The sequence below is a fragment of the Hippocampus guttulatus genome, chromosome 18 (assembly GCF_054856545.1).
Source record: "Hippocampus guttulatus isolate MCC_2025c chromosome 18, RoL_Hgut_1.0, whole genome shotgun sequence".
Classification (NCBI taxonomy): Eukaryota; Metazoa; Chordata; class Actinopteri; order Syngnathiformes; family Syngnathidae; genus Hippocampus; species Hippocampus guttulatus.
In genome coordinates, this window is record NC_141278.1 from 4,379,019 (window position 1) to 4,403,120 (window position 24,102).

General features: G+C 45.3%; 1 protein-coding gene across 5 annotated transcripts in view; it reads right to left on the reverse strand.

Annotated features, from left to right (window-relative positions):
- akap9 (A kinase (PRKA) anchor protein 9) overlaps nucleotides 1-24,102 on the reverse strand; it is a 35,808-nt gene that overhangs the window by 3,895 nt on the left and 7,811 nt on the right. For 3 of the 5 annotated variants that reach the window (XM_086136637.1, XM_086136639.1, XM_086136636.1), the window contains 29 exons: nucleotides 23,132-23,185; nucleotides 22,321-22,435; nucleotides 21,890-22,088; nucleotides 21,414-21,465; nucleotides 20,501-20,800; nucleotides 19,225-19,470; nucleotides 18,491-18,573; nucleotides 18,152-18,321; nucleotides 17,627-17,760; nucleotides 14,105-14,267; nucleotides 12,440-12,534; nucleotides 12,187-12,304; nucleotides 11,756-11,794; nucleotides 10,356-10,588; nucleotides 10,126-10,245; nucleotides 7,567-7,743; nucleotides 6,658-6,762; nucleotides 6,443-6,595; nucleotides 5,722-5,808; nucleotides 4,063-4,878; nucleotides 3,642-3,764; nucleotides 3,517-3,561; nucleotides 3,307-3,441; nucleotides 3,183-3,227; nucleotides 1,210-2,937; nucleotides 1,062-1,119; nucleotides 709-836; nucleotides 429-608; nucleotides 86-256 (listed from right to left, as the gene is read on the reverse strand). In XM_086136637.1, coding sequence (XP_085992763.1) covers nucleotides 86-256; nucleotides 429-608; nucleotides 709-836; nucleotides 1,062-1,119; nucleotides 1,210-2,937; nucleotides 3,183-3,227; nucleotides 3,307-3,441; nucleotides 3,517-3,561; nucleotides 3,642-3,764; nucleotides 4,063-4,878; nucleotides 5,722-5,808; nucleotides 6,443-6,595; nucleotides 6,658-6,762; nucleotides 7,567-7,743; nucleotides 10,126-10,245; nucleotides 10,356-10,588; nucleotides 11,756-11,794; nucleotides 12,187-12,304; nucleotides 12,440-12,534; nucleotides 14,105-14,267; nucleotides 17,627-17,760; nucleotides 18,152-18,321; nucleotides 18,491-18,573; nucleotides 19,225-19,470; nucleotides 20,501-20,800; nucleotides 21,414-21,465; nucleotides 21,890-22,088; nucleotides 22,321-22,435; nucleotides 23,132-23,185 — 6,072 coding nt within the window. The remainder of the gene's footprint in view (nucleotides 1-85; nucleotides 257-428; nucleotides 609-708; nucleotides 837-1,061; nucleotides 1,120-1,209; nucleotides 2,938-3,182; nucleotides 3,228-3,306; nucleotides 3,442-3,516; nucleotides 3,562-3,641; nucleotides 3,765-4,062; nucleotides 4,879-5,721; nucleotides 5,809-6,442; nucleotides 6,596-6,657; nucleotides 6,763-7,566; nucleotides 7,744-10,125; nucleotides 10,246-10,355; nucleotides 10,589-11,755; nucleotides 11,795-12,186; nucleotides 12,305-12,439; nucleotides 12,535-14,104; nucleotides 14,268-17,626; nucleotides 17,761-18,151; nucleotides 18,322-18,490; nucleotides 18,574-19,224; nucleotides 19,471-20,500; nucleotides 20,801-21,413; nucleotides 21,466-21,889; nucleotides 22,089-22,320; nucleotides 22,436-23,131; nucleotides 23,186-24,102) is intronic. The other 2 variants (XM_086136638.1, XM_086136640.1) reach the window with 2 other exon arrangements.

Here is a 24,102-nt window from a genome sequence, read left to right on the forward strand (position 1 = left end):
GTGACGTTGAGAAGAAAAGAACACTGCCGGATACGGTGCGGAATATAAATTGTAAAAGTGATCTGAGCAGTGGGATTACGGTCACCTGCTCGGCCATCCTGCGCTCTAGCTGGTTGATGTGGATGATGGCGTCGCTGGTATCCGTCAGGTCTAAGTAGGTGTAGAGGGCACTCTTGGACACGCTACGCTCCCTCGTGAACACCCGGTGCACAGCTTCCAAGAGCTCTGCACGCCAATCCACAGAATCGCCGGACACCTAGTCGCGCACAAATATGACATCCGTGCTAATTTGCATAAGGACCTTTTGCATTGTGTTAGTGGACTTTCATTTTCCCAATTTTTGTTTTTTAACTTGGTGTTTAATAATCCTTGATTCTATCTTGCTTTGTGCATTTCCAAAAAAATAAAATAAATAAAATAACCCAAACCTGCGTGGTCTGCATGTGAGCAATGAGGCCTTTGAGGGACTCCACGGTCGCCAGCAGGGCATCTCTCTCCTTAAGCCAGGCCTGCAGGTTCAAATGTTCGCCGGGCTCATTTTCAGAAAGAGGAAGTTCTGACAGCGAGAGAACATGCATGCCCTCCTGGTGCACCTCACGCAGCAACGACTGCATGGAGAAACAACAATGACGCATTACCAAAAAATAAAAAGGATTTCAAACCTCACTTTGGGTGACTAAAGCACATTGATTTAGTGTCAAGTTTTACCTTGATCCTGTCAGGTAATACTGGATCGTCCGCCTCTCTTCTGGCACCTTCGGGTGTCACCCGAAACTCCTGCTGGAGTCCAACAGGGAGGTCATACCCGGTCCTCTGGCTGTAGTCAGAGCTGCTGTCTGCAAACGAGGAACAAAACTCAAAATTGTGAAAAGGATCATAACTCGCGGCGTGACAAAAACAACAAATTTGAATCTGAACATTTGTTGATGGTGGAAAAGATCAACCCAGACCGACATCGCTCATCAAGTATGGCGCTATGCGTGGAATCGTCTTTTAATTGGAGCGATGCGGGCCGCTAATTATAACGAATTGTGTATTATTAGCATCATGATTGACCTTACCACTCGTGTAGCCATCTTTGAACTGCGACAGTGGCCGATCTTGTCTCAACGCGGTGACCTAAAAACAGAATTTCATCAGCCAAAACGCACAACAAAAAAAAAAAAAGTGTTTGGGGGGGGGGGGGGGGGTCTGGAAGTTAAAATTCACCTCAGCGGCACGCAGCTTGTCAATGATGGCCTTGAGCGCCTTGCACTCGTCCTCCAGGTTGTGCGCGTCGCGGCGCAGCGCGTCGCTCTCAGAGATGTGGCGCGCCTCCATGTCCAGGATCTCGGCTGCGTGCAACTCCTGCATCTGGACCACCTTCTCTCGGAACTCTCCCATGACTTCATCCAGCTCCTCGTTGGCGGCCGTCTGCGTGGAAGCATCTGCCTGGGCCAGCTCGGGACTTCGGGAGGGTGCGGCGCCCTTCCTGGAAAGGGACATCTTGTCTTTGGTCCCCTTGGCCAGGGGCTGCTTGCCGCTCGCTTTTCTCTTGAGCTGGGAGGAGGACGAGGAAGTGGAGAAGAAAGGCTGAGGGGACGCGGCGGGAGAAGGAGACGACGAGACCGAGTCGCCTGCTTTCGTCAGGGCCGCTCGAGCCTCCCGCAGCTCGTTTTTCAACTTTGAAATGGAGACCTCGTGGAGCTGGATGTCATCCTGCAGCTTGGAATTGTGGGATTTGGAACTTCTCAGTTCTTCTTTGGTGGTCTCGGCAATCTGATTCACCTCCTGGAGCTCCGCTTTCAGCTTCAAAATGGAGACCTCACGAAGCTGGATCTCTTCCTGGTGGGATTTGGAGATTCTCAGTTCTTGGGTGGAGTCCATGTTCTGCTGGACCTCTGGGAGTTCCTCATTAAGCTTTAAAATGTTGACCTCACGTAACTGCATCTTCTCTTGGAGTTTCTCGTTGTGGGATTTGTAACAGTTGAGTTCCTCTTTGGTTGAGTGCAGGTTCTTTTGGAGCTCCTGGAGCTCCTCGGCGAGTTTAGAAATTGAGACCTCGCGGACTTGAATGTCCTCCTGAAGCTTCTCATTGCGGGATTTGTAACTTGTCAGCTCTTGGTTGAAGTCCGTGTTCTTTTGGACCTCCCGGAGCTCCACTTCAAGTTTAGAAATAGAGACCTCGCGCACTTGAACATCCTCCTTGAGCTCATCATTGTGGGATTTGTAACTGTTGAGTTCTTCTTTGGTTGTGTCCAAATTCTTTTGAACCTCCTGGAGTTGTTGTTTGAGATTCAAAACCGAGACCTCACACACTTTAATGTCCTCCTGGAGCTTCTCATTGTTGGATTTGTAGCTGCTAGCTTCTTCGTTGGCGGAGTCCACATTCCTGTGGACCTCCTGGAGCATCTCTTTGAGCTCTGAAATGGTGACCTCGCGGCGCTGGATCTCCTCCTGGAGCTTCTCGTTGTCGGATTTGTAATTGTTGAGTTCTTCTTTGGTGGTGATCATGTTCTTTTGGACCTCTTGTAGCTTTTCTTCTAGTCGACTAATAGACGTTTTATGCACTTGAGCGTCTTCCTGAAGCTTCTCATTGTGGGATTTGTAACTATCCACTTCTTTGGTATCGTTCATGTTCTTCAGAACCTCCTGCAGCTCCTCTTTCAGTTTCAAAATGGAACCCTCGCGGAGCTGAATGTCTTCCTGGAGCTTCTCATTGTTGGATTTGTAGCTTTTTACTTCCTCGATGGTGGCGTCCAGGGTCTTTTGGACCTCCTGAAGCTCCTCTGTCAGTTTCGAAATAGAGAGCTCACGCACATGGATGTCCTCCTGCAGCTTCTGATTGTGAGATCTGGAGCTATCCAGTTCGTCTTTGGTGGAGTCCGCATGTCTTCGGACCTCTTGGAGCTCCGTGTGAAAGTTCGTCCTGTCTGCTTTGTCCTCTTCGATTTTCACCTGAAGAGAAAAGAAAATTTTGACCATCAGTTTTCCCCATCTTCTAGTTGGGCTAGATAATAAATCATATTTATCAACACATTTGGGTTTATTTCTTCTTCTTTTTTTAATATAAAAGATTTGCTGATGTGTATTGCTACCACGAACAATCTATCTGGATTTTTCTTGTGAAAAAAAAAGCGCCTCTCTTAAATGAAGGTTGAGGAAACACCGTTCACTGTTAAAATTAAATACTTTGTACTTACTTGTAAAAGATCTTCTTTTAGTTGAGCAATGGTCAGTTCCCGCTCCTTTCGTGGGGGGAACACAATACATGATCAATACTTGTCAATTACGCACCGTCTTTATCATCTACTGCTTTCTCAATACCTGCAGAAGCTCCTGCAGCTTCTCCAGCTTCTCCTTGCAGCTGTTCAGCTCCTCCTTGGCAAGCGCAGCCTCCTCCTGGGTCTTGATAAGCTCTCTTCGGAGCATGAGCATCTCCTCGTCTCCTCCAGAAGATGACTGAGGAGGAGCACAGACTATTTTGGCAGCCTGCTACTTTAAAAAACATGACAATATACTGTAGATGAAGGTTACCTCCTCAAGCTGCTCCTTAAGTCTTTCGATTGTTTCAGTTTTGTCCTAAGAGAAAGACAAGGAATGGTGTTACCAAAACAATTGTCCGAAGTGAAGCTTTGGACTCAAAGCACACGGATGCATACTTGAAGTTCCGCCTGGAGATGGTGGCATTGCTCCATGTGGTGGTCCAGCTGTTTTTTGGCAGCCAAGGCTTCATTTCGGGCCTCTTGAAGCTCCGACGCGAGCGCTTGGTCACCAGCCGAGGCCTGGTTTCAAGAGACAGACCGTTTGATCAACTTTATCACAGTTCCCATGTAACTAATCAAGTGCAAATAGATTTATATACAGAGAAAAATATAGGAACAGATCGATTAGGATTTTATTTGAGATTTAACCAATTGAATAGCAACTATTAACTTGATAGCAGCTATTTTTCCCCTACAAATTTTGGTTCATTAAAATATATTTATTTTAAAATTTTAACTCTTCATGGCCGTAGAACACAAATGTGTGCCAACCGCCGTTTCTAAACGTTTTAATTTATTTTTTATTTTATTTTTTTACCTCCAGACCTGCCGACGTTTTGTGTCGCTTCTCGCCCATCATGTGTCTCAGCAGATCCAGCAGCGCCGCCAGCCTCCTCTCGTACTGTGCCTCCTTCGAGCTGGAGAGCAGCTGCTTTCGGAGCTTGTGGTTCTTCTTGATGTCACTTAAACTAGCCTCAAGCTCAGCAAGCCTCTGGTTCAGGTGACCTAGCAGGTCACCCGAACGCTCTTTGGATGCCTGCTGCTGAAGAGCGTCAAGTGTGGCTTGGCTGACCAACGCCGCGGCCACCTTCTCCCTTAAATGCTCTTCCAGGGTGGAAACTTTCCCCTGGAGCTCTTCTGCGTACTTTCGAGAGTTGCACAGCTCGGCGTCTTTCTCGCCCGCCGAGTCTTCCAGCTCCCGGACGCGGAGACGGAGTTCGTCCACGGCGGACGCGCCATTCTTCTCCAGAGCTTGCGCTTGGGCCTGCGCCACGGCGAAGTGGGCGGTTCTCTGTCTCGGGGTCTCCATAACGTCCTCCGAGTTCTCAGCGATCTCCTTCAAGCGGCGGTGCGTCTCCAGAAGCTCGCCGTGCTCCTCTTTGAGGGAGTGGAACTCTCCGGAGACCAGGTCCATCTTCTGTTTCATTTCATCGTAGTCGTACTCGTTCCTGGCGCGGGATTCGTCGTCTTCCTTGCGCTCCATGTGGAGCAGCTCCTGCTGGAGTTTGTCAACGACGGCGTTCAGCTGCTCCTGCTCCTCTTCGCTTTTGCGCTTGAGGCGTTCCTGCTCACTGCGCAGGCACTCCACCTGCGACTCCAGGTCACTGATCAGCGCATCCCGCTCATCAATTCCCTGAAAAGAGGACTCAAAAATATTAGGACATAATATCAAATTAATGCTCCCACCTCTTTCCTTTAGATGAAACCTTGGGAGTCTCTGCTTCACTAATATGATTTTTAAAAAAATAAATTAGATTAGATCAGGGGTGGGGCCACTCTGAACATTTACATGATTATGAGTGTTGTAATATTTGTTGCATTCATACTAAAGTATCAAAATAAAGTATTTTACGGAATATATCTTTCCAGTACGTTTGTAGCCGATTGTCCCCCTGTAATTGGTTCAACAGTATGCGTTTATTCACTTCATAAAATTATGTATTGTAAATAATGAAATAAAAACGATGGTAACATTAGAATAAGAAAAAGCATTTACGTTTTTAAAATCAACGATTCTCTGATTAAAATGTGTCCACCCTCAGATCGCATTTGAAAAATTGTGAAGAAAAAAAAGGTTTGCGATTATTATATCAAAAAATTGGCGCACTAATTACTCATAAATTAATTCCAACAACATTTATTGTTCAACTATTTGACCGATTTTGTTTTCTTCCTCATCTCCTCATAACCTGGCTCTTTTGTTTTGTTTGAAAAAAATTTTAATGTGGCCCTCAAGCCCACCCTCGGATTATGCCTTCAGAGAGATTTTTTTTTCCCACACGGAAACTCAAGAGCTTGAACGAGCCACCGTAAAACGAGCACATGGATTTACTTACCAAGACAAACACAACACCAAAATGGATGGCACGAAAAAATAAAATAAAAAATGAAAACACCACACACAACCATGAAGCGATGCACACACCGAATAGACTTGCACATTCTATTCTGTGCCTGCATAGACATGGCTTGTTACCTTGTTGCCAGACGTTTTCTCCAAGTGTTGGAGCTTAGTGATCTGTTCATTAAGAAGTGCTATTGCCCTGTCCTTCTCCTCCATCACCTTCAAGAGTCAACAGATTATAACGTGATGGAAAGAACATAGCACGACAAAAGATAAGAGAGTCCAGAGTCGGCCCGATGACTAAATGAGTGAGTTGCCCTGCGATGGATGTGATCTGGCAGACATGGGAACTCGTCGAGTTTTCTATTCTAGTCTCGTCACACTTTTGGTTGGGAATCGCAACTCTCGCCAAAAGGCAGAACGCACTATCACATCCTATTTATACCAAGTGGGTATTAGCTACATGCTAAGCTAATATCCTCGGAAAGCGCTTAGTTAGCTTCTATTTAGCATTTCGTAAGAGGACCGTATTCACGCAAATAGTGACCATCGTTAAATATCAACTTGAATGATGCTCATGGAACTATTTTACAACATGCGGCAAAGTCTCCACAACTTTGTTAGGTGCTGCGGATTTGGTTAGCAACAAGACGTTGTGGTGCGACTGTATGAATTTACCGGAACGCAAAATTCCACCAAAGATGCCGTCTCCATGTCGTAAAAGATCAGCTTTAATATTGAGCAAGTCAAATTGTATTTATATGACAGGTAGGGCCACTGTTTGACATAATATGGTCATTTGCAAAACATGCAGGAAAATGAGAACACGTCTTTGCGGGTGTTGGCAGGTTACCTGGAGCATGCTCTCCCTGGTTTCCAGGAACTGCTGCTGGCTGCTGATCTCCTTGCGCTGAATCTCCAGCTGCATGTGGAGCTGCTGCACCTCCTCGTTCTTGTTCTCCAGCTCCTCCCGAAACTGCTCCAGCTGCTCCTCCAGGTGGCAGATCTGGAGGAGAAGACAGATCTAAGATGATACTCATCGACAAGAACAACAAACGGGAACACTACCTCCTTCTCTTTCCGCTCCAAGGCTTCTCTTTCGGTCTGCAACTGAACCTCCAGTGTGGAGTGCTTTGCCTCCGTGATAGATGCATGACGCTTCTTTTGTTCGTCCTTTGACACGCAAACAAAACACATAGGAAACAAATTTTGTTAGTTTATTTTATTTTTTTTACTCATTTTAAACACATGAACATACAATTCCATTTTTCGATGTTCTCATATTCGAGGAGTGTTAGAGTGAGGGGACCAATACACCCCCCCGCCCCCCTGCATATTAGTTTTAAGAGATGTGAAGCGATATGAGGCTTGATTTGTTCTCAAATTTTAAAAAAATCACATTATGCTGCTATATTTGCAACTCACTAATTGAAGCCCTCATTTGATTCTTCTCTCTTTTTTTTTTTTTAAAGCCCAGTTTTGGCAATGCAAAGACCAACCGAATCTTACGCCACTGCACAAACTAGTAAATTGCATGGCCACTGAAACCTCAAAACATTTAAAAACAAATTAATGTGCGCAACTAAATGCGAATCAACCCTGGCAACGTTTTCAATTTCAGAAACATTTTAGTTGTGCTTAATTGGCATTAGGAATGGGGGGGGGGGGGGGGGGGACATGCACAGCCCAAACAAAATGCAGAGAAAATAAAACCTGGAACCTCCCGACTGTGAGGCAGGTGTACAAATCAGTTGTCCGCCGTGCTGCCCAGCACGGCCTCCAGTCCCAGTTCAGTTATGTGAGCATAAAACCCACGACATTGTCTGTATTGGAACAGCCCACGCATTGTTCTCTGGCTCTGTGCAGCCCCTCCCTCCTCTTAAAGTCAGCCCCTCATCTCCATGCTTCCACACACACATACTCGCGCCACATAATGTGGCTCGCTCTCCCACCCCCCGCCTTCCCGCTTTGCCTCACCTTCTCCAGGGACTCTGCGCTGGCCAGCAGGGCCTGCTCCAGCTCACGGACGCGGCTCTCCAGCTTGTCAATCTCCTGGTCGCGCTCGGTCAGCTCACGACGCAGCTGCTCGGAGCACAGCAGCAGCTCGCTGCACCAGTCCGCCTTCTCCTTCAGCTGGGCGCTCAGCTGCTCCACCTGGATCGTTGCAAAGAGGAAAACAAGAGGGAGAGCTGCTAAAAAAGACTTGCTTGTGGGTACCAATTGCTACACGGCGTAGCCGGCACATATGCGGCTAGCTTGGAGGTCAGCCGATCCACCTGAGAAAGGAAGGAGGGAGGGAGGGTGGGTGGGAGAAATCAAGTGCAGGGGGTGGCCGAGAGAGTGGTCATTCAAGGGTGACAAAGCACACAGTATCATTAAACAGAGGTAGGGGGCTCGCGGGATCCACCTGAAGAGGAGAAGGAAGAAGAGCGAGGTGGGGGGCTCAATGGGAAGACGACTTAAAAATGCACATAGCTACAGGAAATAAAGGAGTGCCGGGAATGTTGAATGGACTAAAGCAGGGGTGGGCAAACTTTTGTGGTCATGGGGCATATTTTATTTGGAAAATAATACATTAATTTTTCTTTTATTAACTGAATTGTGATCAAAAAAATATTTGTCAAAAATAAATATTTATATATATATATATATATATATTTTTTTTTTAAAATACTCATTTTCACATTCTCTGATTACTTTCATGACTTCAGATGAGGTAAATAAAAAATAATTTCAATTAACCAATTTCTGCCTAAATGATCACTCTTGATCATTTAAATTAAATTCTTTCTTATATTCTAATGAATACAATTATAACTAATTCACAATGACATTCAATAGAATTTTAAAAAGCAGCTTTTTTTTACTACATTTTTTAAAAATTTATAATCATATTCGATTAATAACAGTGAGCAAAAATATTGTTCTATTGAAATCACAGCTGTAAAATATCTTTTTTTTTTAATATTTGGGTGGATAAACACTGATTTATTTTTTCATTGCACACTTATTTTTAAACAAAACCTATTTGGTACATTAAGAAATGTGTACCGTGTTTAATTTAAATAAATAAGTGTTAGCATTTGTTTCAGTTCATTATTTGATGACGTAATGAATTCAATACAATGGTGAGGGTCACACTTTGCCCACCCCTGCACTAAACGCTCTCTGGAGCATTGGGGGTCACATGCAGCGACTAGAAGCAGTACCTTTGAGAACACTCCGTCCACCTGCAAAGACCAAGGAGAAAGAAGGTGGGAGGAGCGTGAAGGAGCACAGAGCACCAAGGCGAAAAGAGGTGAGCCAATGATGAAGAAGCAAAGGGGGGGGGGGGATTAAAGAATTTCAGGTAGTTAAAAAAAAAAATTGTCTCTCAAAATAAACAAAATAAAATAAGATGTCATCACGGCGATCTCTCCTTGTGAGTTGGAAGCATAAATAATGATACAGAAGATGATTTAATCCTTCCTTCCAAGGCATTCAGGGATTTTTTTTTTTTAAGTAACAATGACTACAGTAACAGAAGAAATATCGACGATTACATGCCAGAATGCTTGAAAGTCTGCACATTTGCATGGAGGCACACAACATTGCTGAGTGGAACACTTCTCCTCAAAGGGGCCGTCTCCACATAAGGCGAAACTATACCATCAGAAAGGACAAACATTCTACTCACTGCATTTGCCCAAGTTACATTTTGAATGTGTGGCTTGACTGCCGGTTATGGCGCCAGGCCACGCGCTGATGTGTGTTACACATTAACTAATGTGTCAAAATGTTCAGCGTTATGATTCAGAGTTCAGTTCAAGTGACAATGAACCAACAAACGCAAGTGTGGAGAGTAAATTTAACTCATACATATTTTGCTCCCCGCTTTTTAAAAAGTTTGAAGCAGCTCCGAGTCGTCTTCGTCAAAGTTATCTGACAATCTTTGGACAAAATACACAAAGGATAAAGAATTACAGCACACTAACAAATTATTAGTCTCACACTGAAGTAAGTTATGATTGAATACAATGGCCTTTGTCTGTAGCTGCTACCTCTCAGTGTCATGAGTAAATTCCCACAATGACACTATGACTCCAGAAGTGGCAGCAATCTGCCTTTTCCCTCTACTCGCAAAAATCAAACCAATTCCTGGGCGGAGGTCACACTCTTCCTTCGTCATCTATTTGTTTTCCTTACCTTGGCCTCATTCTCAAACAGTCTCCTGACTAACATTTAAAGCATCAAACAAATGAAAACTAATTAAGGGTTTTGCATTGCCTGACTTGGAGCAAACAGAATAGCGCTTTTTTTCTCCCTCTACAATGTAAAAGGGGGTCCGTCCCATTCCTCCGTGAATAGGAGAGGCTTACTTTAAGTCAGTTATCCAATGGCTCGGTTAATAATTACAATGTGACAAGCAAAAGGCATTCATCGCTTTCTGGCACTTGTCTCCCACGTCAACAAGTTAGGTGTCACGTTCAAGGAAGAACGGACCGCCTCAATAGGTGTCGTGTATGCGAAAGAAAGCTCCCTCCCTTCTCTCGTTACCTGTTGGCTCCTTTGCTCTGAGCCGCTGGGAAACTTCTGCTGGTTCTTCAGCTGCTGCTCCAGTTGCTGGATCTCATGTTGGAAGACGTCGCGCTCGTGTTCCCGGTCCACGGCTTGCTCCTAACAAACGCATAAAAATGGCATTTTTCACCCGCACGAATAAGGCCATTGAAATATTGATTTCGACTTAAGTTATGAGTAATTTGCAACCTCCGGTGTTTGTCGCTTACGTCAAGGAAGCGCCGGTTCTTGTCCAGCTGCTTTTCCAGTGCCTGGATCTGCTGCTGGAGGTCCCCGGTCTCGGTCTTGCGGGCATGCTCGAGCTCCATCACCCGGTTGACCTGCTCCTCCAGCTCGGCCTCCAGGGTCTTCATCTGCTTCAGCAGGTCGGCGCTCTCCTTCTCCGCCTGGCGTTGTACCTCCACCTTCTCCTTCATCAGCTTCTCCGTCTCTTCCAGGAGATCTGAACGGGCACGGGAAGTGTGAGCACCTGGACGTTCCTTTTTATCAACGTAGAAGCGATGTTGGCGATGAATCGGATGATGAGACTAGAGAAGAGTCTGAGTTGTTTTAAAGCCTTGACTAATACTGAATTGCCAAATGAGGTGGCTTGACTAAGGCTCCATATGCATTTCTACATGTGCCTTTCTTCAGGATTCTCATAGGCTAAAATGGTTTTACTGTTGGCCATCTAATCCTGCACAGTCTCGGTTTTATTTTTTTCCCAAAGTCGAGAAAATGTGTTTTAAAAATATTTGTAGACGGTGCATAATGCCGCTGTTGTGGTTATCCTCAGACTCTTCACATATCCCATTCAATTATCCAAGAAAATCCGCAGCACCGAGACGATTCTCGTTCCACTACCACCGAGGAAAAACCCCCATTGGTTCACCCTGGATCAACAGCCCCCTCCCACGCCACAAGATTAACAGTAATAAGGTGCAACAAGTGTGTGAGTGACAGACCATAACATTACGGTATTCATGCCCAGGAAGCATCGACAGCAGGGAGAGGGGAATTTGCATTCATTTTAATGGCAAATTACCCCCCAAAAAAATAAAATACTGGTAAATCAACATGACAAAATACTGATGATTGACGATTAGGAGACTGATGTTGCTTTCATTCCATCATGCTAAAACCAGGGCTATCACTCAATCCAAAATGCTAAAAAAAAGAAATGTGCTGGACAGGATTAGTGAAAAGCAAAAAGCTGGAGCAAAGGTTAATTGTCAGCGTAAGCCCAAAAAGCAAGCACAAGCCTTGTCGTGTGATGCCAGAGGTGGGAGTCATCAAGTCCACTAAATTTCAAGCAAGTCGAGCCAAGTCATTACTTGGGTGAAAGCAAGTCATAAAATCTTGCTCAGTCAGGTGAGCCACTTTTCATTTAGTATTTGCACTTGCATAGTTATTTTTTAAAGGTCCCAAACCAGTTTCATGATTGTCCCGTAAACGGCAGGATGCACGTTAATGTTTAGTCAAACTCAAGTCAAGTCATGTGACTCGACTCCCCACCTCTGTGTGATGCTGCCGGATTAGGGCGACAAGATCTCTCAAAGGTTTGACAATTAAAAAGAACATGGAGAGAGGGAGAACGAGAGGGGCTGAGCCATGCTCAAAGTGGACACACCTGCTTCAGGTGCTGCAACCATTGCAGCTTCAACTAGGCCTAAAGAAGAATAAGAAAGCACAGGAGTTGAACATGCTTTCCTTTAGTGTCACAAATAGGAACATCTCAAGAGGAAAAAGACGGCAGAAAAAGAAAAAAAAAGGGGTGGGTGGTGCAGCTTTTTTCTTTGCGTTTCAGAATTGAGCAGTTTGTGAAGTAGTCATCACAGGGTGCAAAGATGCAAAAAGCATGAAAGATAGATTCCCCCCCCATGTTCTGAAATCTATTCAATACTCACCCTTCAAAAGAGAAAATGTTCACATTGGGATACCTTTTTAATAACAAGAGGGGTTATGGTGCAAAAAAAGACTAAAAAAAAAGACACTTAGACCATATAGAGCGTTTTATGGGACACACGGACTTTTTTGTCACAGGTCTTCTGGAATACGTACAGAGCTCACGGGTACCGGCGGTTTCTCGCATGGCGTCTTGTTGCCGGGAAACCAGCTCGCGCTCCTCCTGCATTTGAAGCCTCTCCTGCTCCAGCTCCTGCAGTCGACTCCCAGTAACCTGGATTCAAATATATACAGTGAACCCTCGTTTGTCATGGGGGATACAATAGACCATAAAAAAAAGATTGAAAGACATTTAAAACTTGAGTGGGTTAACTTCAGTTGGTTTAACTGCAGCTTTTGAGGTATTTACCTGCAGTTCCTGCTCCAGGTTTAGCTGGAGCTCCTGCTTCTGACGTAACTGCTCCTCCAGGGCAGCCCGTTCCCCTGTGTAGCCATCAATCAGACCTGCATGAGACGAGACAGTTGAATAAGTGCATTGGAAATTGTTGTTCTTTTGTGCGCGGAGGCCCAGTCGAGACCGGGGGGGACCTCAAGGTTACCAAGTAAGCACAAACGCATTCCCGCTGCATAATTGAGAAACACACAAGTGAGCACGTCTGACCCATTTTGCTCAATATGTAGAACAGGAGTGGGTTGCAAACACAATGAAATGCTTGATAGCGCCGCGGCTTCGTCACAGGTCAGCAAGCATTTTGCTCCGGGATGCCATTCGCGGTCGCGGATATAGAGAGGAGAGAGTGGTTTTCTCTAAGAATAACTCTTAAATATCATCAAAGTGCATTTCGTGGCTTGTTAAAAGCTGCTTATGTTGATTCAGTGGGCTTTGAAGGTCAACATCCCGAGCGCCGCCGCACTTCAGACACCTGAGTAAGACATTGTGTTGAGTTTGCCTAAGGAGGGTCCTTCTCCGGGATACACCGTTCACATGTCACGCCCCCCCCCCCCCCCCCAATCCTACATGCTTTGTTATTCGGAACACAGAGCATGGTCAATACAAATATTTGGTCACCTATCCTTTAAAATAGCATTTTATAGCGACACATATGGGATTTCCGTGACTGTATAACTTGATCCGGCTCAAGTAAAAGAAAGATAAGAAGCCTCACCAGCAATCCGTTTCCAAAGGGTTGCAAAAACGTGCGGCTCTGTGCTTGATAGACTTAAGCTCAAAGTCAGCTTTGGTGTTTGGTGTGCGTGTACTGTGCAAGCAAGCAATTGGCCCCTTGCGGTACCAGCTGTATCTGACACGGATGGGGCCGGCAATCGAGGCGAGTGACGCTCCACCACCCCGACAAGATGGAAAAACGTTTCTCTCACACTCCAGTTGAAAATGCGATTTTGTTTTTCCCCGCTTTAAAGTCTTAAAAGCAGTGACGTCACTTCCAAACTACAAAACTTGTAAGACAATCGCACCGGGAGCACAATCTAACAATGGTCGCAAGTGCTTTCGGCTCAATTTCAAACTGCTGACAGCCCCACCCCCTCATCTTTGGTTTATTGACCTCAGAGTCTGGAATCACACTTACGGTATTTTGGCGACTATACAATGCACCGCATTAAAAGGCGGTTACGGGTGCCATTTCTCTTGGACTCAGGTGGACCCAAAACAATAACAAATCTCACTACTTTTAAACAAACTGTAAATATCTGAGCGCAGAAAAAAAGGTAAGTATAAAACTACTGTATGACTCGTAGTGTCCGTGTATCGGGAGTGGCGTGAGACTGGCAAATCTGTGTGTGGGTGTGAGCTGTGGCCAACAGCAGCACCTGCGCGAGTATTTTACTGTGTTCCTGGCATTGAAACTGCTGAAAAGTGGATTAGCAACTGTGACTTTCATTTCTCGCACATGAGGGCCTTACGAGTCAGAGATGAGTAACGATTTATTTGTTTCAGTGCCTGGCTTACAGTAAAATGGGTGTGGGTCAAAAACACGCCACCTGCTGTTTCTGTACGTGGCCCGCACTGGGAAAAATTGGAACCTCGCTGCCTTACTGTACACAATGAGATGCTCACCTTCGGCACGGTGGAGCTCGAGAGCGAGCCGCTCGCGTGCCCGAGCCTCCTCGGCGAGACGTTCCTGCAGCTCTTCTTGCTTCTGCAGGAGCTCGCTGATCTCCTGGTTGTGGCGGAAGGACTCGCGCATGAGCTCCGTCTGGGTGATGCGGGCATGTTCGACCTGATTGGTGACCACAAAATAAATAAAAATACGGATGAAGGTCATGCAGCTCCAATCCCATCGCAATATCATATTGTTGTATTATACCACTGTAATAGTGTCGATCAAAATTTGAGCATTCGTCTCTTTGTATGGATGTAAATTTTGATGGAGGTCTTGGATCGCATTTTATTGTGCGCACACATAACTGATTCTCGGATCTCTAATTATCCCGAGTTATTTTCCCTTGTTAAATAATGTAAACCTCTTTAATATTTACAATGGGAACTTCTTATTTTGTGCATATAATGTGACCGTCCTGCAACATAACACACAAACCGTACTATTGTTTTCTAAACTTCATAGTGAGGAGAGTAATACCCAGATTGCGATACAGTATATGGCAAAGGTTGTGTTTCGCTGCGATTCCACGACGGCTTCAACTGATTTGCGTATCTCTGGAGTGCAAAGGTCTTCTTTTCTGCATTATGCAAAACAGGAGGTGGTGACGTTTGTCATGTGGAAGTCACACAATCCTCGCAGCCAGAGGTGTAGTATAAGTGCTTGTGTAAAAAAAAAAAAAAAAAAACTTTAAAAAAAAATCAACCAAAAAAAAAGGGGGAAAAGTTGAAAAGTACTGATTGAATTCCTGACTAGAGTAAATGTATTTATAAAGCACAGACTGAAATGTACTGGATTACGAAAGTTTAAATGAATCAATTTTAAAAATCTTGGCACAGCAACACATTAAAAAAATGGACACGTGCGTTAAGGAGGTTAGACCGAATTTTAGAAGATGTGAAGGAAAATGTGGAAAAAATGAAAAAATAATCTCTTCAGGCCATGGAAGATGTTACTTTTCTGAAACCCATCACAGCTCTCAGTCGATGATATTTAATTCATCACGTGCATTACTGACGCTGCAGGGGGTAAAATATTCATCAGCACCTCTCGCGTGAGGTGTAACCTTACAGTATAGGGAGGCGTGGGCAGAGAGATCCTGGAGATGACTTTCAGCAGGTGACCATTTGTGCGATGATTGACGTGCGAGATCTGCGTCTGCACCAGGACGGCATTCCTCTCCGTCAAGGTGCTGGGGACAGGGAAAGGCCGTGGGAGGGGGATCCGAGATTCCACCTCGTACACGTCCTGGTCCTCCCCTTCCACCCACGTGGTGTTCTGCATCCTGGAATTCCAGAAGGAGTGGTGGGAATCCATGGTTTGAGCGGATGCCTTTTTTTGGGGGGGTGTGGGGGTGTCCTTGGATCACCGGAGAAGGTTCGCCATTGATCCGGGAATGAGGTCGGCGTTGCGGACGGCTGCCCGGCAACGGTTAACGAATTTGTGGCTTGGTTGAGCGGGTAAACAGGTCCAACCGCATCGAGCGGCAAAGAGGAAAAGTCCAAATGCAGTTCGTCATCCTGATTCCGTCAATTTAAGCGACATTCCCGAAGGCAACCGCAGCTTCAATACTCCGAGCTTCAGGGATCCCTCTGCTCCTTCTGACCTTCTTCTTTCATTGTAAAAGCACAGATCACATCCCTTTAGTCGACCCCCTCTGGAAATTCCCAAACAAAGCTTTATCGCCGTAGCAACAACAAGCTTTTTCCCGAGGGCTCCCCCCTCGTTTTAATTGCTCAGTAGAAGCGACGGTGAAATGACTTGACAGAGGTTCTTCCAGAGTTTGCCAGTCATTCCTCCTCTACGCATGCTCTTTTATGTTACTCACCCGGGGTGGAGCGTTTATCAGCTGAGGCTTCCTTACTCTATCCCACAAAGAAAAAAACTCGAATCCAAGACTTCCACAGCGGTTCCCCCCCCCCCCCCTCATTGCGATTCATTGACTACACTGATCACCAAGCTGAAGAATTGTGCTCAGCGAAACCAGGGAGGGAGGGAGGGAAGTAGGGAATGAGGGCAAGGGAGGCGTGGCTTCTATTCCCAACACCACCGGGCCAGCCAGGTAGAATAGCAAGTAGATTTCTTGCACGCACACACACACACACACACACACGCACACGCACACACACACACGCACACGCACACACGCACACGCACAAACACCACTCCCTGTCGCACCACTGCGTGCACACATAACCCCCTAGACAACACACACATACCCTCCCAGCAACGAAGTCGTCAAACCGGATTCACTCCTTTACAAGTCGCACGCAGTCCAAAAAGACAAGAGCGATTAAAAAAAAAAAAATACAAAAAAAAGAAAATCCCACGGCATCTCCGTGTGTGACATATTGCCAGACATAAAACACTTTTCCCCCTGGTAGTAAAATAACAAAAAAAAAGAGACGCTTTGTTGACTGCCTATGTATTGTGCATCTTATAGACTGTTTATATTCTGTGAGAATATGTTGTGTTTATTTCTATTGTGAGAGGTGGCGGTGATCAGTGTTATGGAATTTTGAGAATGAATCACAGGCATGAGGAGCTATCGTGTTATTCACAACACGTACATTGCCAGTGCACATATGCCTGTGCATTTTTGTGGCGCGACAATGAATTATTTCTCGTTGGGTTGTTTTCTTTTTGTATGGCGCACATTGGCAGTGATCAGGACTAACTGGCAAGAGGAGCTATCGCATTATTCATGACACATGCTGTACATTGCCACTGTGTAAATAAACTGTGTTGGACTTGATGGGTTTATTTTTCATTGGTCTATAGCCAATTATATTATTAGCTATTTTTTTTTTCTACTGCGCATAATAGTCGTTATCAGGAAGTTGTTGAAGATTGAACTGTTGGGCGGTCAAAACAAACAGCCATTTGAGAACAAGATACCATAAAAACAAGCTCGGGAAAAGCAAGCCCCCCCCCCAAAAAAAAGTAGAGAACATATGCAAATGTTCTACATTTGACTTAAAAAATACAAATATTCAAAAGAATGCCTTGGCAGAAGCGATGCAGAAAGATGCTGAACGACAGTGACGCCTGCCTTGGACTTGGGTGGCTGCAAGTTATTTTTAGATCACCAAGACAAATGGCATCCAGGCGTGAGTAACGCATGAATTTCAGCCACTGGGTAGGATGCGGCGTGCACTCGCTTACAGTAACAAGCTCAATGGCCTAGTTAAACTCGACGCTACACGCAGTGGGCGCACGACATGCAGGGGTGGGGGTGTGGGTGGGGGCTTTCGGCCAGCTGGACGATGATAGGCTGTCTAGCGGTGGGACAAAATGTAAATACAGCTCGTTTCTCTGGGCGACCGCTGAAAATGAGGTGAATGGGGGGACATTTTCACTTTGTTGAAAGGTCCTATTTTGCAATTATCTCCAGAGTGGAAAAAACAATATCTGGGTTCAGACATACAGAGTATGTGGAAAAGCTCGAAAAGTACACCTGACGAGAAGCCTTTTGATACCTGGTTGGTGGTGTCCGTGATAACCATCAGCATCTTCTCCAAGGCCGTCTGCAGGCGACCGCTGATGCCCATCAGATTCCCTTCATCCTCCGCCAGGAGCGGGCTGTCGCCAGACGAACACTTGGCGGGCTGACCTAGTGCGAGAAGAGATACGGCTCGTATCTCATAATCCCGTTGATTTTGATTGTGCGAGGTGGTGGTAACGTGAATGGCTGGCGAGCAATGTCAGTGATCACGAAAGGTACAATGTCAACACCCGTGTTTGACAAGAGAGGCTTCAGAATTTCATTGTAACTACGAGGACTATTTTGAGATCTTGGGCTTATTTCCATTGCAAAAATATGGCAGTGGAGGTCTCATAACATTGATTTGACTATGGATGACTTCTCATCAATCTTATTTCTACGACCACCTTTTTGAGGTGGTAGTTGGTGTATCAAGCACTATATTAAATTGCAGTTCCAGGATGTGGAGTAGTTGCCTCACTATTCATAAGTTAGTTCGAGTTAAATGAGTGTTACGTGCCTGTGACGTGCGCTGTGGATGACGGGGCAGCCTGCAGCCCTGCGCTGAAAGACGCATCCACCTGCAGACTTTGCATGTGGAGGCCCATCGTTTCTTCTGCCGCCGCCGTGGTCTTCAGGACGTCGGCCAACACGCGGCTGAGCCTCTCGTTGGCCCTGCGCAGGACAATTCTGAAATCAAAGTTAATACCGAGCTCAGTCATGTAATCCTATTACTAACACAAATGCAGTGGTTCACAATCCTTTTGGGTCAAGCGGTAATTTTATTTTTTTAACCCAGATCCCAGTTTGAGAACCACTGCGCTGGTAATTATGACATTAAAATTGATGTGATAATCACCTTTCGTTGTCCTTGTCTGTAGACTCAACATCGTCCTCCTCATCCTCAACTTTTTCTTGACCATCCTCTTTCATCTGTAGCGGCTGCACGGGAAAAAGGGAGAAAACAGAAAGCAGTCCCGTCATCGTTGAACGGCCCTGAGCGGTGCTGTTGGCGACGCAAATTCAAATCAGGCCACCCCGTAAACAACGACCCTTACGACGCAAACACAGACGGGCTTGAACGCCTTTGGATTGCGGCGAGACACTAGTTTCTTTGTGCCGTCATGGCAACAGGTGCAGCTGGGATGCAGCTGGGGGGAAAAAAAAAGAAGCACGGCAGCACCACCAACTGGAGAGATGATAGTAATGTGGACGGCTAAACTTTAGAGGAGCCCAATCCAAATCTCAGCTGTCTGTTTTCTCCACCACTTGCAGGGGTCGACATTTTTTTTTTCAATAAATGAATTTAGCCTTAGCACAAAAAAAACGCCAAGTGGTGACTTTTTCAGCAAATATTATTCTAATGCCGAATTGCGAGCGTACACCAAGTAACATTTTCTGTGAATTTAGATGAAACCATCACAGTTTAAGTCAATATACACCTCTCCAGACATTTTTATCTGGTGGTGTGGTGTGAGATTTTTTTCAACTTTAAAATATGTGCCATGGCGCAATAAAGGGTGACAACTCTAATAATCAATGTGTCCGTACTTGATGATTTACTGCAGAAGGTAAGACGCAAGCAACACTCACCTTCTCCCCTGTTCCCAATTCAGCTCGCCGCAGCTTCTCCCGAAGCTTCCGGATCTCAGTGTCCCTATCCCGCAGCTCCTTCTCCAGGCGCTCCCGCTCCTCCTTGAGCCACGCGCCCACCGAGACGGCCGCATCCTCCTCGCCATACGACTGGGTTTGCATGCCGGTGCTGGCCTGGCAGGAGAGTTTATTGATCCGGGCCAGCTCCGTCTGCTGCGCATACTCCACTGACATCTGGACAATGGCCTGAGGAGAACACATTCATGTCGGTGATCTTTTTATTTGTGATGTAATGTGTTCTTTTACGACATCTTCCTTGATCAAAGGGTGGAAGAAAAATGTTGATGTGTTCCCCCTACTTCAATAATTAAGGTGGCAGCGCCTCTTTTAAGTTGAACTCATGCCTTTGACTCTCCCCTTGTTCTCTTAATGTCCATGGGAGGTCAGCATTTTTTTAAGAGCTGGAGAAACTTTGGATTTCATTTCCACGTTCAACTAACACATTTCCGTGCCATGTAATTGACGGGAGGACATTGTTTTTTGACGTTAACGTCAGGGTTTGAGTGAGACAATTAAACGCAACCAATACAAGAAATGCTGCTGCGCATCGCATGGAGAAGAGATGAATTGCTCAAGCAAGGTCAAGTTTCATTCAAACAGGGGGCAAAAAGTAAATACAAATCCATCCATTCTCAGAGGAAAAAAACCCACACGGTAAACAAGGACAACATGCAAACTCCACACAGGAAGGCCACGGCAACATCACGGTGCAATTCAATTCAATACAAATGTAAATTGCTGCAAAAGCTCAATCGGGTTTGGCAGCGCAAGTTGTGACGCTGCATATAAATTGCACATTTGGCTTCAAATTGGATAAAACTTCATTTGATACAGCAGGGTTAACATGATATATATTGAATCCCGTTTCCTCGTTCGTTCAACATTTCTATTTTGTTATCATCGTGAAATTTGTACAAACAGATGTAGCTTTAGTTGCACCAGGCATACCAAATGACGAGGAGACAAAAAAAAAAAAGTGGTCCTAATATTTTTCAATTATTTATTATAATATATACGGTATATATTTTTTAATATGTGGTTGTACATTAAATTTTTTTGCCTGGCCCATCTGTCAGTTTTAGATATTAAATGTAGCGCCGGAGAAGAGTTTGCCTAGCCCTGTTGTAGGCACGCAGAGCTCAATGGAGAGTAAGTCGGGCAAACGCAGGGGTCCACGCCGTGGCTACTTGGCAGCGTTAACGTTACGATCACCTACCTTAGCAACTTCCACCTCCACACTCAGCTGCCCTTGCAGCTCGCCCTGCCCAGCAACACCCGCGTTCTCCGAGGAGCTCGTTGCTCCTCCGTCGACGGCGTTGAGATCCCGTCGCTCGCCCTTCCTCTTCCTCTCCAGTTGTTGCCGCAGCCGAGTGAGCTCAGCCCCGTGCTGCTTCTTGAGCGCGGCCACTTCTTGGACGTACTCGTTGTACAGCGCCTTCCTCAGCGCCTGCAGCTTGGCGCTCAAGCCCGAGCGGGAGCCCGACGCCCACTGGGACAGCTGCTCCTCGCTGAGGTCCTGAAGAAGCGAGAACAAACTAAAGAGCGTGTGGTCATGCGCAAAATAACACAACCACCCTTCAACTCTTGGATCAATACGCTACGTTGTTTCCCCGTCTCGTGATGAGTTCCGAACATCAGACAGGAACTTTCAAAGTTATGAGGATGGGAAGAAAGGGACAAACTAAGAGGGAGGCTTCAGCTCCATTCGCGGCAGAGTACACGCGATACAGGCGGATTATGTAACGTCCCACCCTTTTAATCATTCGATATAGGACAGTTCATCCTGCTGCTTCTGGAGCAAAAAAAGGGAGGGTGGCGGCGTTGGGGCAGGGGATATTTAGGGCACGTCGTGCCCTAAAGGCTGCTACCGCGTCCACTCAGACTTTCAGGCACGCTTAGCGCCCGCACACCAATCAACTCCGTAGGAGGATATAATGATGTGACAAGGCTAGTAGGAGTAGTTGTTACGATCGAATGACTGTCCATGTTTTACATTGTGTACTATTTTGTTGTTTTATGTTCACTGTTCTGTAGAGCGCTTTGTCGCAGCTGCGGTGAAAGCGCTATCTGAACAAAGATGTATTGCAGTGGATTGTATATAAGGGCGAGATAAATGGAGGAAGTCAAACCTTCAGCTCCTGTGGGTATTCCTCGCCATGCCCCTCGCTGCAGTGCGGGTCACTGGAAAACATGAAACACGGAAAGTGTAAAGTCGGTTGTGAATTCATGATTCTTTGCCTTCTCGGTTGTTAAAATGCATTGCAAGCACATTTGAGGAGTGAAATGATCTAAAAGTTAACAGATACATCAATTTAGTATGATTTGATTGATCGGCCACTTTCAAACTGTGAGTAAAATAGGTCAAAAAGGCTCAAACAAGTGAAATGATGTAACATAAAGCTAAATTAAATGATTGGTCATTCATTCTTATGTCCTTTTACAATCTCATTTTGTTCCCAAACGCTTATATAAATGATGCTATCGTTCAAAGGTTTGGGGTGACTGAACATTTTCAAAGAAAAGCATATTTTGTTTCAATAACAATAAACAAATAAAAATAAATCCCTTATTCCGTTACTGGTTCCAGGCATTGCTGCGATCTCACCCGTCCTGGGCTTGCAAGCCCGAGAACTCCTGCAGTTGGCGCCGGAGCATGGTAACCTCGGTGCCGCAGCGCTCCTCTGTCTCGGCGAGGCTCTCCTGGTATTGAGCTTGGAGGCGCTTCACCTCCTGTCGGTGACTCTCCTCTAGGTGGCGATGTTTCTCCGCCGCCTCCATCTTCACCCTTTGAACCTTGTCTGAATCTGATCGACAAAAGTCACAATTGGAGACAGTTTTCCCACTGAATTGCAGTTGACATCCCACTACTTTAAAGTATTTACTACACACCTTAGCCTTGTTATTAAAGCAGGTTTTATTTTAAAAAAAGATATTTAATGTCTCAAGAGCCCACATTTTCACTTAATACGGGCATTTCTGGAACATATGTCAGCGGGACGTCACTTCTGAAAATTAAAAAAAAAAAAAGCTAATGACCTTGGTCACCAGCATCCTTCTGGTTGTCCGCCTCCTCCTGCACCGGCTCCAGCTGAGCAGTGTGGACGTGAGTCAAACTGATGCGCTGCGCCTCCAACTGCAGAGTGCACTCGCCCTTAGCACAGGAAAAAGTTTTTTTTTATTTTTATTGCGTCAACATAACTGCGGATGAGATTATAAAAATCACAGTTGAAAACCCGCTTCCTCGCGGTTTGCTATTCATAAATTCACCTATTTGTGCTTTTTCTACAATGCTCTCAGCTGCAACAAGATGGCGCCTAAACTCTGGCTGATAGGAAAGTCGTCATCAAGGTCATGGCAGTTCTGCGTTAACATGATCGATCTCGAGTAAGAGGCTCATATTTTTTCAAGAGTTAATCTTGGGTTGTTAGCGGAAGTTAAAGAGTCTTTGCCATATGCGCATTTACCGCATCGACTGTACATGTGCGCTTCTGCCCCATAAAAGAAATTTTGCGCAATTTGTGGCAGGGCTCGGTGCCTGTGCCTCGGAAATAGCGTGGGTTTCCTGTCATGCAATTATGCAATTTTACTCATCTCTGCTGATGAATCAATAGCGGTCATCGTGCAACTAATCCCACTTCAATGACAGTGGGCAGGAACAAGCCAATTACCGGGATGGCAAACATAAAGCAAAGACTCCACTCACTGTGATATATGCATTAGTGCTAATTTCATCCCGGCTGAGTAATTATGTGACTGCCATTACGCCGCCTTCGATTTCAGAGATGTTTCACTGGCGTTGTTAAATGACCAAATTTGATAACCTGAGAAAATTATAATTTAAATTTACATGTTGAGATGTCTGTTCCGCTGCTTCGGCAGGTCCGAGGTCGGATGCGCTGACCTGCCAAGGAAGAAACAAAGACAGCTTTTTAATACCAGACAAAAAATTTCAATCACGTAAAACAAGATGGAAACTAAGACAATATGTGAAACATGATGGAAACTAAAAGAATGAGCTTTGGTTACTAGTCGTGATCATCTAGTGCTTGAAGGATAACCTCTGGCGGTTGTAATGTAATGTCTGAAAATTACGATGTTGAATCCTTTGTTGCGGTTGATTCGTCTTCTCTCTGCCACGCTACCTTTACCGGGGGGGGGGTTTTTTTTTTTGTTTAACGGCTTATCAAGGCTAATTTGAACATTTTCCATTTTTTTCAAGTCAGCCAAGACACGATTCTCTGATGTCTCCAAAAGTTTATCCCTACTCATTTATCTCAACTAATTTTTTTTCTAACCACTACCTTGCGTCAACTCCTACAGAAATAATCCGATTTTCTTTCCCCAAAAGTTGGACGTGCGGTGATGCGAGGTGACCTCCGCAAAATATTTGCTGCATGTACAAAACGTTTCCAACATGCCGATAAAGCACAGCTTTTACAGCGCATAAAGACGCATCATGTCTTCAACGTAAAGATAAAAATGAGTCCACTCATGTTGTTAGTTCCTTAGGGATGAATTAGGGAGTCGTCAGGTATAAATTGACAGGCGAGAGAAAATGACATTTCAAGCTATTCATGGAAGCAATTAAAAAGTTTTTTAGGGGGGGGGGGATTAATTGCTGGTTTTAGTGTCGCACCACATCAAGGGTGTACCGATTGCTCTTCATATATATATTTTTTTTAATTGTAGTCCTCCGATAACAACCGTCGCACTTAAAGAGCTGCGCAAACATAAAAACAAAAAGCTGTTGTGTAACTCGCTCTTACGAGTCTTGCGGCAACTGGGGCGCCTTTACGGTACTCAAGTGCCTGTCCGTTT